Source organism: Salvia miltiorrhiza, unplaced genomic scaffold (assembly GCF_028751815.1).
Source record: "Salvia miltiorrhiza cultivar Shanhuang (shh) unplaced genomic scaffold, IMPLAD_Smil_shh original_scaffold_414, whole genome shotgun sequence".
Lineage (NCBI taxonomy): Eukaryota > Viridiplantae > Streptophyta > Magnoliopsida > Lamiales > Lamiaceae > Salvia > Salvia miltiorrhiza.
Window position 1 is genome coordinate 97,690 of NW_026651544.1, and position 13,319 is coordinate 111,008.

Genomic DNA, 13,319 nt, shown 5'->3' on the forward strand with positions numbered 1-13,319 from the left:
ATTAATGTGGATCATTTAATTTTTTTTTAAAATATATTTTGTATTTGTTTATACTTTAATATTTATATTTATTTAATTAAAAATAGAGTTTAATTAAAAATCCCCTTCAAGCGTTTTACTCTATGTGTGCGCGTTGTGCCATAGAGAGGGCAAAATTTAATAAATTTCGGGGAACTTTACGAAATAAATAATTCAGCTGGGACTATTTTGTAAATAATCATATTGGCTCCATTAGGTCATCACAACATCACAATTTCATCACACACATTCATCATGACGACGCATGCTGCTGATCAATGGTGATTCCATTTCCCCCTTTTTGATTATGCTGATCTGATCCATTCATTTTTTGTTACTTTAGAGTACTTCGTCTGGTCTGCCATAGCTATACAAATAGCCTTCATCTTGATTGCCGCCTACTTGTGCAAAAAAGTAAGCTATTAATTATGTTTTGGTGTGTTGAGATTATTCACATTTTTATTTTTATTTTTTTTCTAGATTTGCTGTGGTGCTTCTCAAGTCATGCCAGCTACGGCTGATGATCTTAATCAGGCCATTGCTCCGCTGGTGCAGCAGGGTGAACAGATTACTGTAGCAGTCGAAGAGTTTCAGAGAAGAGTGAAGTGAATGGGGGGTTTGGTAGGTCTTGAAGCAAAGATAGATCATACAAAAGAGATTTGAAATGGGGCATGTTCAATTAATAATAGTTTTAATTTAAAGAGCAATTAATTTATATTAATTTGTTGTTACATTTTGTAGGTTAGCGAGGCAAGCTCCGATGTTGAAGTCCACAACACGATGTTTTTGCATAAAGAAAAGGCCAATATGAGAGGCAATTGGCACCGCCGAGTTAAAAACATGATGTTTTTGCATAAAGAAAAGGCCAATATAAGGCAATTGGCGCCGCCGAGTTTTGAATGCTACTGTGTTTTTATTGAGCTTACCTTACCGAAGCAGATTGGAGTCGTTTTCTATTCATTTTCTGGGGACTGCTTATTCTTCCAATTTTGCAAGCGTGCAGGCACAGTCTTTTGCAGCGCCAATTGCCTCATATTGGCATTTTCTTTATGCAAAAACATCATGTTTTTTTTTTTAGTTTGATCATGCAATCAGTTCATCCCGTGGGAAATATTTTCTATGTTTTCCCCATCTTTGGTACCGCTGGTACCGTCTTCAATGAAATTTTCACTCTTTTCTGCTCAAAAAAAAGTTCATCCCGTGGGAACATGCAATCATTGTCCACGTTAATAAAATGGAAACACATATGATCAAACATTCGTAACTGAAAGTCGTTAATAAAATGAAAACACATATGATCAAACATTCGTAACTGAAAGTCGCACTGTGGCATACCAAGGATCTTTACCATCCTGGACCAATTATGCTGGCCCTTGGCGACTATGATTGCAATTTGTCACAACCCAAAACTGTTTACTTCCTTTGCAAATTTTATTTGGAAATTATTATATTTTTGAGTTATTATTATATACTCCCTCCGTCCATGAAAGAACTTCCTAGGAGGGAGTGACACAGGTTTTAATAAAATGTTGTATAGTGTATTGAGAGTGGAGAAAAAGTTGTAAAGTGTATTGGGAATTGTGAAAAAGTATTAATAATTTATTGTGTTGTTTTAATTAATGTTATTTGAGTGGTGGGAATTGTCTTAAAAGGGGAGTATTTTTTAAGGGGTGGGGTATTGTCCCAAAATAGGAAAAAGTAGGAAATTCTTTCGTGGACGGAGGGAGTATTTATGAGTCGAATTTATGAACATATCTAGTCGCGCCTCTAGTTAGATAGATAATTTTAAGTTATAAATTATAACTTTAGCAAATAAAAACTCTTATACTCAAAGATTGGGCCATAAAAATATATTAGCAATAATCTCTATAATGGGCCTTATGTATTTATTTATGTTTCATTGGGCTTGGTTTGAATTAGAGCCCGTAAAATCTTTTGTTCCTCAGCGATTTCATTTTTGTTCCTCAGCCACATGTTTTTTTTGCATCATTTTTACTTAATAGTCTTATCTTATGCATCATGAAATTTATTCCATTTAAAGTTTATCTACTAGACTCCACCGCCTCATTTCAGCTTATTAAACTCTCATTTTCTGAAAACACCACCAAAACCCAGCAATCAACTTCTTGTTCTGTTGCTTTCGATTCAAGTGGTAATTTTAATTCTTGTACAGAGCTTATGTAATTTTATTTCAGCATCTCAATCATTTCTCCAATTTCAGCCCAAAATCAAAATTTCCAAATCCAAACATGCATACACACATCATTAAATCTAGTGTTTGTAATTCATAAGAAATAGAAATAGAATGCATATTCACTGAATTTTACAAGAAACTCAGATTTAGAAACTTAGATTGATAAGGGAGTTGGGATGAATTGGGGTGAGAAGTTGCTCGCCGGAGCAACGACGCCGCTACATGTGCAGAGGCGGCGGCGCGGTGGTCTCGGCCACTGCTGCGCTGTCCGGCCGGGAAGAGGGAGGAGGTGACTGGGCGGTTGCTGCTGTCGCGAGAACGGCGATGGCGGCGCTGCTGCCGGGCAGGAGAAGGTGGTGACAGGCGGCGCGAGGGTCGCCGGAGAAGGGGGAGGGGCTGCGGCTGCGGCTGCGGCTGGGGGCAGTGAGGGAAGAACAGGGAGGATGGGGAGAGATGAGGGAGAGAGGTTGAAGATGGCAAAGGTGAGGCAGAATCGCCGGCCTCCGGCGACGGAGGGGAGGGAGTGGAGTGAGGCTTGTGTGTGTGGTGTGCGTGAGTTGTGTGTAGGTGTAGGTTTAAATTGGGGGTTTTGAAATAATGGGTTGGGCCTAGTTTGATTTTAATTTGTCAATGGGCCCATATACATTTAAGCATTTGGGCATCATTTTAATTACTTTGGGCTGCAGATTTCTTTCTAAATAGGTTGCAATTGCATTTGATTTTAAATATCAACCCACATTTTCATAACAAAATATATTTTACTATTAATCTATTAGACCAATGATTTTTAAAGGGTTTTATGATAATAAATTCTTAAAATTTAAACTACTATTAGTATTATTTTAAAATTCAGTTAGGCCTTTATATTTTTATTTATTTATTTGACTAGGTGCGGCGCGACTAGGACGTGAACTTTAAATTCTCGCAGTTACTTCAAAGCTCAAGTCTCAGGTGTGGGATTTATTTCAGTACATATTGTGGCTAATTTTTGTCCATTTTAATATTATGTGTTTACCATATGTGAGTTACATTAAATATCGCTAGGGGCCAGCATAATTGGTCCATGATGCTATTATATGTTGCAACTTTGTGCCAACAAGTAGAACAAGCTGCAATTCAAGACAATGCCGTTTGAATGAAGTAATCTTGTACTATTTGGTCCCATTTCTGTATGCAACTTATTGAGTACTAAACTAGTCCTAAGCCCTAAGACACGAAGTACCAAAGCGAGAAAAATGTGTCTAGCTAGTGAAAACAGATGTATCTACATTTATGAAAGTTGTGCCTAGCCCTTCATAGAGAATTATCTTAATACATCAACTAGTTTGAGCAAATATTTGTTAATGAATGGACGATAAGAAGTTAGCTAGTGAAAATAAAAAAGTAGTGAACCTACCACCCAAACAAGAAAGTTGTTCCTCTGCATAGGAGTTGATGTATGGACTCTCACAAAAGTTGATTGTCTTTGCATTGTCATTGCTCTCTGGTATTTTCTGCACAGATGAAAATGCACGAGGAAATATTAAAGATACTGACTCAGTGATAGTCAAAGTTGATTGTCTTTGCATTGTCATTGCTCCGTGAGGTGGCCATCGTTGTCTTCATGACGAGACCCGATGAGCCGCGACACAGAGTGTTGCTCCATGTACTCGCCCATGTCGAGCCTCACCATGGCCTCTTCGCACCTAAAATATACCTCGACATACAATTCAGCCATCTCCTTTTTCCCGATTCCGGTGGGCCGGCAAATTATATTCACTTATTGCGCCCATGGTAGATATTATCTTCGCAGTTAAGAGTGGATCGGTACGGTATATCGAAATTTTTTCGTCATACCGTATACCATACCGTAAATTGCGGTATGAGAGTTTCCATACTGTTGTCGTACCGTACTTTTCGGTATATCGAAAATTGGGATACCGAAAATTTTGATATGAGAATTTCCATACCGTTGTCGTACCGATAGTGCGGTATACCATACCGAAAGTCAGTATACCATACCTTACGGTATTACCGAAATTATTATTATATCGTTTCATGTCTAAATTGCCATTAAGATGTACCGTATATTTGTACATATTGAAATTTCATTAAACAAATACAAATAACTTTCTAACAATTAAACTCCACATCATCAACAAAGCAAAAAAATAATTTACCACTAATAATATATATATATATATATATATATATATAATTGATTCCGACGGCATACGAATTTTTTCGGTATATACTATCGGTATATACCGGTGGTATATACCGATTTTTCGGCATATACCGCGGTATCGGTATATATCGGTATACCGCGGTATGAGGAAAATGATACTGTTGTCGTACCGAAAATTTTTGGTATACCGAAATTTCGATATTTTCAATATTTTTTTGGTACGGTAAGTGCGGTATACCGATTTTTCGGTATTTTGCTCCACCCCTATTCGCAGTAGTGGAGTTCGCCAGGCCACAAAATGAATGAACAAATTAATATAAATTAATTGCTCTTAAATTAATATTATTATTAAATAAACATACCTCAGTCAAATTGTCTCTTGAAATCTCTATCCCTCTTCTAGTTTAACATCAATTGTATCCAATTTCTGTTGAACCACGGTGTCAAGCGCTTGCAATAACTTTAGTTATAGGTTCACACGCCTCTACCAATGAGGTAGAGCATGATCTAGGTCACGCGTTGTAGCGGGGATCATTGCAATAGTCATTTCAGTAGCGCGAGTGCACATCTGATCATTTTGTAGGTTGGCTAGGTGAACTCCACTATTGCGGAGATAATATCTACCATGGGCGCAATATGTGAAACGTTGTCAAATGTCAATGAAGCAATATGTGAAACGTTGTCAAATGTCAATGAAGTAGCCCATAGATTAAAAAGCAAGCAAACAGTCGCATCCGATTCTTCAGATGCTGGACCAAAAAATTCCTGAATGCTTTCTAATCTATCGGCTACTTCATTGGCGTTTAACAATGTTTCACTTATTGCGCCCATGGTAGATATTATCTTTGCAGATGTTTAACAATGTTTTACTTATTGCGCCCATGGTAGATATTATCTTCGCAGTAGTGGAGTTCGCATGGCCAATCTACAAAATGAACAAACGAATTAATATAAATTAATTACTCTTAAATTAATATTATTATTAAATAAACATAACTCAATCAAATTGTCTCTTGAAATCTCTATCCTCTCTTCTAGTTTACATCAATTGTATCAAATTTTTGTTGAACGATGGTGTCAAGAGCCTGCAATTCTTCAGTTATAGGTTCACACGCCTCTGCCAATGAGGTAGCAACATGGTCTAGGTCATACGCAGTAGCAAGGATCATTGCAGTAGTCATTTCAGTAGCGCGAGCGCACATATGATCATATTGTAGATTGGCCAGGCGAACTCCACTACTGCAGAGATAGTATCTACCATGGGCGCAATAAGTTAAACGTTGTCAAATGTCAATGAAGTAGCCGATAGATTAAAAAGCAAGAAATTGGTCGTATTCTCGCACTTGGTCGAATCTCTTGATCAGTTCCGGCTTGAAAGCGTCCCGGAACTTCTTCTCCCTTTCCATATTCAAAGTTAGTATCACAATGGTGTTGCTCAAATCAACGGTCTTGCCCCTGCAGTCGGTCAACCTCCCCTCATCTAAAATCTCGAGCACCACATCCAAGACCTGCAACATTCCATTGATTAAGATTTGATCAATAACATTATGTCACAATAAACTAATAAAACTAATACCTGCATATGGCACCCAATTATACACCTCGGCATACAATTTATCCATCTCCTTTTTCCTGACTCCGGTGGGGCCGGCAAACAAGATACAGCCCATGGGTTTCGTCTCATCTTTGACTCCTCCTCGGAGGAGAGCGCCGCCGCTCAAGGCCACCAAAGCTTCTTCTTGTCCGATCAGACTAAACTTAATAGTGTTGACATCCACCAAAATTCCCGTGGGCGTGGATATAACAAACTGGAAGTCGGTTGCGCCGGCCTTGAGTCTCCTTTGTACGGAACCGCAGATCAAGGCGCAATGGGTCTCATCACGCACATGTATACTCTCAAACCTGAGCTTTAATGCTGCATCCCCTTCTATGTATCTCGTGTATTCCTCCATTCTAGTACCACCAATGCACTATATATACAACATCACAATTACAATTAATAAATATAAATTGAGGATTGATATTCATATTGTTGGACATATCGAAATAAAAACACAAGATACATTAAATCATACCATAAAATCTCCTTTAGAGAGAGCTGGTTTTATAATGTTGGCAACGCTCTTAATCATAGTATGCAGCTCATCCATGAACAATATCACCCTACCTTCACTTCGCCTCACCTCCTCCAACACACCTCTCATCATTTTCTCAAACTCCTCTTTTGTTCCGACAACCAAACGATTCATGTCGATCGCGAAAATTTACAAAATTCAAACCAACATTAATTGGTTTAATGAGTTTATGCATTAATAGATTACCTAAAATTAATGAATTAATTTTAATACCACAAAATTAATCTAGGAAAATACTTACCCTCTCAGCCATCAAAGTGAGATCAGTTGCATGATTATTCAGCACGCTCCCAGTAAACAATGGCTTGAATATCTCCATCACCGCAGCCATATTATCAAAATAATAAAAGTTGGATATATAAGGATTAAGGAAGAAACCATAACCATCTACAATTCTATACAACCTAACCTATCTTTTCAATCAATATATATCTTTTGAATTAATAGAGTTGAATTAAAAGCTGCGTCAAATATTTATTTGGCCCAATTTCTTTCTTCCAAGCCCAAGTCCACATCTTTTATTAAGATAATAATCTTGGTGAATAAATAGGATAGGAGCATTTGACAGCCATACAACAATTTGGCTATTCATCGAGGTAAGCTTCTCTTTTATCATTTTGAGTTGAACCTTTGAATCGTGTATGGTGTGTTGAGAAATGCATCAAGATGAACTTCCTCTTCAATCTTGACACTCATCTTCTCAGCTATATTCAAACATGACTTTGTTTTGTTTTCATCTCCTTTTCAACTCAGCATAAACATGCAGTGTTCTTCAATTCCAACTCCTTTTCATTTTCCAAAATCTCATCTTTTAGTTTTCCAAAACAAAAGTCGGCCTTGAACAATTATGAAGCCACCATTGCTCTTGTTTACCGGAGCAAGGCCGAATTCAAACGGAAGCAGAGCGTGTCAGCCCTAGGTGATGGTGAAATCGAGCAAGATTTTTTTTTTTATATATAATGGGCTGTGATTTTGTTGTTATGTGCTTATTTAGAGGCAGCTGAGAATTCGAAGTTCATTGCTACAATTCTTGGTTGTTTTGCAAGTGTTGAAGTAATTTCCCACTCTTACAATTTTTGGTTCCCACTTAAATCATGTATTTATTTGTGTTTTTTGCAGGAATTTGGTAGCCTAATTTGAACATGAAGAAACTATGTTGAGTTGTTAAGACTGTAGTGAAGTAAGAGTGGATTTTCAAGATATGATATGGCTAGTGTAGCACCATTGCTGCCCTCAGATCCCTTACATTTCCTCCCCGGCTCGTTTGATCCGCCCTACAAGCTCATCCACGCCCACCCGTCCCTCGCCCTCCTCTCCAAATGCAAGAGTCTAGACACCTTTAGGCAAATCCACTGCCAGTTCATCAAGTTCGGCCTCCACAACACGCAGTTTGCGCTGAGCAAGCTCGTGGAGTTTTGTGCCGTTAGCCCTCACGGGGACCTCCCCTATGCCGTCTCAATCCTCAACTCCATCCACAATCCGAATCATGTCATATACAACATGATGATCCGTGGATACTCGCTGAGCTCTTCCCCGAGTTTAGCCCTGAATTGCTATGCAAACATGTTGGTTCTCGGCCTTCAGCCGAATTCCTACACATTCCCTTTCCTTCTCAAATGTTGCACGAGGCTCCCGGCGTTGGATGCAGGGAAGCAGGTTCACGGGCAGGTGCTTAAATTCGGGCTCGTTGATGATGTGTACGCGCACACTTCATTGATCAACATGTATGCTCAACATGGGGTTTTGAATGATGCGAAAATGGTGTTTGATAAGGGTGGTTACAGAGATGCAGTGTCGTTCACGGCCTTGATAACGGGGTATGCCTCGAGGGGCTGTGTGGATGAAGCACGCGAGCTGTTCGATGCCATCCCTATCAGAGACGTGGTGTCGTGGAACGCCATGATGTCGGGGTACGCCCAAACCGGCCGATTTGATGAGGCTCTTAGCTTGTTTCATGAGATGATGAAACAGGGAAAACAGGGGAAACAGAGTGTGAGTCCTAATGTGAGCACAATGGTGACCATTCTCTCCGCCTGCGCCCACCGGGGTGATATGGAAACGGGAGGCGTGGTTCGATCTTGGATTGAGGAACACGGGCACGGTTCAAACCTCAAGCTTCTCAACGCCATGGTTGATATGTATGCCAAGTGTGGAGATCCGGACACGGCCCGTGGCTTGTTCGACTCTATGCGGGAGAAGGATCTCGTCTCGTGGAATGTCATGATCGGAGGGTATGCTCACACGAGCAAGTATAAGGAGGCGCTGCAGGTGTTTCGTTTGCTGCTGCTGGACAACGTGGAGCCTAACGACGTCACTCTGTTGAACATGATCCCCGCCTGCGCGCATTTGGGCGCGCTCGATCTTGGCAAGTGGCTGCACACGTATGTGAAGAAGTGTTGTGTGGAGTTCCCTAACGAGGCTCTGTGGACTAGCCTCATTGATATGTATGCCAAATGTGGGGATATTGAGGCTGCAAAACAGATCTTTTATGGTATGCAGGGGAGGAGTTTGGCTTGTTGGAATGCGATGATTTCGGGTTTAGGTATGCACGGGGACGCCGCCGGAGCTATCGACCTTTTCACGGAAATGGCGGGCGAGGGCGTCGAGCCGGACGACATCACCTTCGTGGGCGTGCTGTCAGCGTGCTGCCACGCCGGTTTGGTGGATCGCGGGCGTGAGCTTTTTGCCTCGATGATCCGGGACTACGGGATCGCGCCGCGCGTGCAGCACTACGGGTGCGTGGTTGACCTCCTCGCCCGAGCGGGGTTGCTCGAGGAGGCGGTGGCGATGGTCGAATCGATGGAGGTGGAGCCGGACGGAGCGATCTGGGGCTCCGTCCTCGGAGGGTGCCGGCTCCACGGAAACGTCGAGATCGGCGAGTACGCGGCCAGGGCCCTCGCCGAGCTCGAGCCGGGCAACCCGGGGAACTATGTGGCGCTCGCGAACATCTACGCGGGGGCCGGCCGGTGGGACGAGGTGGCGAGGGTCCGGACGTTCTTGAATGATGCCGGGCTGAGGAAGGTCCCCGGGTCGACCTCCATCGAGGTGGGCGGGGTCGTGCACGAGTTCCTCGTGAGCGACCGGGCGCACCCGAGGAGCGAGGAGGTGCACCGGATGCTCCACGAGGTCGAGGGGCTGTTGAGGGCGGCCGACACGTCGGGAGAAACCTCATCCTCCTCCGACGCGTCGGCCGATCGAGAGGAGGTGTGTGAGCATAGTGAGAGGTTGGCGATTGCTTTTGGGTTGATCAGTACTAAGCCGGGAACAACGTTGAGGATTGTGAAGAATCTAAGGGTTTGTGGTGATTGTCATGCTGCGACGAAGAAGATTTCGAAGATTTTCAAGAGAGAGATTGTTGCAAGGGATCGGAGCCGGTTTCACCATTTTAAAGATGGGGAGTGTTCTTGCATGGATTATTGGTGAAAATTTTTGTTAATTTTTAAAGTATTAATCTACATTATTTTTTATTAAATTTTGAAGTATATGTTTGTGTTGTAACTTGTAATGTAGTGTTATCGATTTGTTTTTTAAAAGATTGAGAAGGATATGAATGTAGAAACAATAATGAAGTTGGAACCACGCAAAATCACAATTAAATTATTCCTATTTCTTTCACTTTCCCTATTTATTATAAATGAATTAATTTTAAATAAAGTATATTTTTTTCAAAAAATTACATTAAAGAAATATAAAACTAAGACAATCATTATATACATATATATTTATGGGGAGGGCTATAATAAAACACTTTTAAGTGTATAAAATATGGATGAATCTTGTCCATTAAATCAATAAAATCGGATGGTCAGAATTTTTTCTATTTTTAAGCACTTTAATTCACGCTAGGACTTAATAGTAAATTTAGTTTTGTAGATTCAATTAGACCAAGATTTAAGGGATTACATTAGTTAATACAATATTATTTTCCATATTAAATCCAATAACTAAGACTTGCGTTTTTCTGAAACGCAAATAAAGAAAATTACAGTCAAAACATAAAACATAAATCTTTTCTTAATATTCACACATTGAAGATGGAGAAAAACATAGATTGGCTGCTAAGCTTATTGATTACTATTATTCATCAAAATCCATTTCCGTGTTATTGTACAGTAGTATTATCAATTCATATATAGAGTTGTTATATTTTCATTTCTGAGCAACCTTGAATTCATATATTTTTACTTATGAAAATATAGCGAAATTCGTAACAACAGTACTTATAATTCGTGACAACATTAAAAATTTGTTACGAATTTGTGCAATGAAATTTTTCATGAATTATAATTAAATTAACTACTTCACACCTCTGAAATTCGTAATAATATTACTTATAATTCGTGACTACATTAAAATAGGAGACGTGAGAAGGTGTAGCTAGTCTCCACAACAAAGCTCGCGGTGTTGAATTTTGCAATTGGCATTAATTAATAAATAAATTATGGAGTCTGTGAGAATTCAAATACGAAAATAGAAAGCATACGCATAATGCATGCGCCTTGATATTCTATTTAGGGAGGAATTTGTTAGACATTGAAACCGAATGGCCGGCATGCTTTCCTCAACAAGCACATGCAACATCTAATACATTTTCATCAACAAATTATTCCAATTCCAAATTAAACTCAATCAACAAATTGGGGTGACACAAGCTTGACTTTTTAATCATGCGTGTTTCACTATGAATGATGCATTTCTAATAGAGTAAAATTTTGAAGTAGCCAAAATGAAGTATAAAACACAATTTATGGCCACACATTGAAAAAACACAAAATTTGGCCATTTTTATTGATTTGGACGTTTTTACCCTTAATGAGGCGGACCGGGTAGGATCAGGCACACAGGTCGCGTGCCGGGTCGGGTTAGGCACTTATGGCACTATTAGTGCCATGTGCCATAAATGCCAAGATTTTACTTTGGTTTTATTTTGGATTTCGATCCGTTGGCACTTATGGCACTAATAGTGCCAAAAGTGCCAACAGAAATCCAAAATAAAACCAAGTAAAATAGTCATTTTGGCACTTATGGCACTATTAGTGCCATAAGTGCCAACGGAAATTCAAAATAAAACTAAGTAAAATGGTCATTTGGGCACTTATGGCACTAATAGTGCCATACGTGCAGCACAAATACAGAAACAACAACATCATTTAAACCCTAAATGGAACATCTAAACCCTAAATGGATAATCTAAACCCTAAATGGAACATCTAAATCCCAAATGGATAATCTAAACCCTAAATGGAATATCTAAATCCTAGGGGAAAGTGTGCACTTATGGCACTAATAGTGCCATAAGTGCCATACGTGCAGCACAGATCAGATCAGATCAGATCTGTCGATGGCTGAAATCGAAGGAGGCGGAGATCAGATCTGCCGATGGAGGAGGCGGCGTAACGATCAGATCAGATCCACCGTCGTCGCCTCATCAGATCAGATCCACCGCCGCTTCATCAGATCAGATCTGCCGCCGCCGCCGTCTCATCCTCCGCCACCTGGCCAACCCCTTCTCCACGCCGCCGATTTTAGAGGACCGGATCTCCTCCACCGCCGCCGCTTCATCCTCTACTCCGACGAATTCTGCCCATGTCGCGAGAGCTCCAGTGACTTCTGCTTCGGCGCCACTACCGCGCAGCCGCTGGAGACAATGCTGGAAGTGCCGATCCTGAAGGAGATGTTCGCGGCGCTGGGCAGAAACGACACCCAGCGGTGGCAGGCCATGGCCGCCTGGATGAAGGCTCAGAGGAAGTATTTCCATAAAGATGTATTATTATCATTTAAATATGCATAATTTTATCATTCAGTAAGTCAAGATCAACTTATCAAACTGAATTTATTGCTAAGAACCAAATGGACTTTTCGGCATAAAGGAAATGAGGTCTTAGTGAAAGTTGTCATCCAGCCGATACCGTGCAATGTTTCGGATTGCTTGAGTCAATTATGGAGAATATTAATAAGATGTGTGCAGGATTATGGGATTTGGAAATTTGAAAAGCTTTAACAAATCACTACTAGCCAAGCAAGCATGAACCCAGATTCCCTAGTGGCTCAAGTTTATAAAGCCAAATACATTAGGAATGGCAATATTCGGAGTGATTATTCGTGATTCAAAGGGAAGCGTTGTTGTAGGTATTGCAAAGAAGACAACCCGGCCCATCGTCTAATATTTTAGCTGCTGGCTGTGTTGGAACACCAATGCATTCCGTTTGGGCTCTGGCGGCACAAAACTATGTCTAGACCGAAAGAATGTGAAGCGCTATCGCCAGAAGATGTAGATAGCCGTGCGTGAAAATGGATTAATTGGAGTCAAACATATGTATAGAATGACGAATATATATGGCAACTCATACATTAGTGCTTTATATTGCGGCTGAGATCGTGTCAGTCTGTTGGACTGATGTCTTTCCATTTTGGCGTCAAGACATTGTAAGAGATGATTTGAAGGAATAAAGCTTCCCCCTAAAAAAAAAAACTTTCATCGGACATCTATTCAGTGCCAACACATACACACATATACATTGATGTGTGTATTTTAGTTACTTAGTTAGTGTGTTTTGCTATGGTTTTATATGATTTTACATGATTTGTGGTATTTTGGATGTAGGAATTGAGCATAAATTGGAGATGATCTTGTGAATGGAAGAAGTTGAAGGAAATCGAGTTTTTGCATGGATTTGGTAAAGATGGTGGACTATGAAGAAGAAGTTTGGAGATTGGGCTTGAAATTAATTGTCTAGAATTTAATTAGTCCAAAACTCTTGATTTTAATTATTTTCTTATGCTTTAATTTTTGTAAGGGGGGCCG

At 40.3% G+C, this 13,319-nt stretch overlaps 1 protein-coding gene across 1 annotated transcript; it reads left to right on the plus strand.

Annotated features, from left to right (window-relative positions):
* Positions 1–2,032: 2,032 nt before the first annotated feature.
* On the plus strand, positions 2,033–10,122 carry LOC131004516 (pentatricopeptide repeat-containing protein At1g08070, chloroplastic-like). Its single transcript, XM_057931218.1, has 3 exons — positions 2,033–2,170; positions 3,102–3,163; positions 7,634–10,122. Exon 3 carries the CDS (start codon positions 7,721–7,723, stop codon positions 9,935–9,937), a length of 2,217 nt encoding a protein of 738 aa, XP_057787201.1. The 5' UTR covers positions 2,033–2,170; positions 3,102–3,163; positions 7,634–7,720; the 3' UTR covers positions 9,938–10,122.
* The last annotated feature ends 3,197 nt before the right edge of the window (positions 10,123–13,319 follow it).

Bases quoted from the DNA above. Each gene is read 5' to 3' on its own strand.
- LOC131004516 (XM_057931218.1), top strand. From the start codon at position 7,721: ATGGCTAGTGTAGCACCATTGCTGCCCTCAGATCCCTTACATTTCCTC.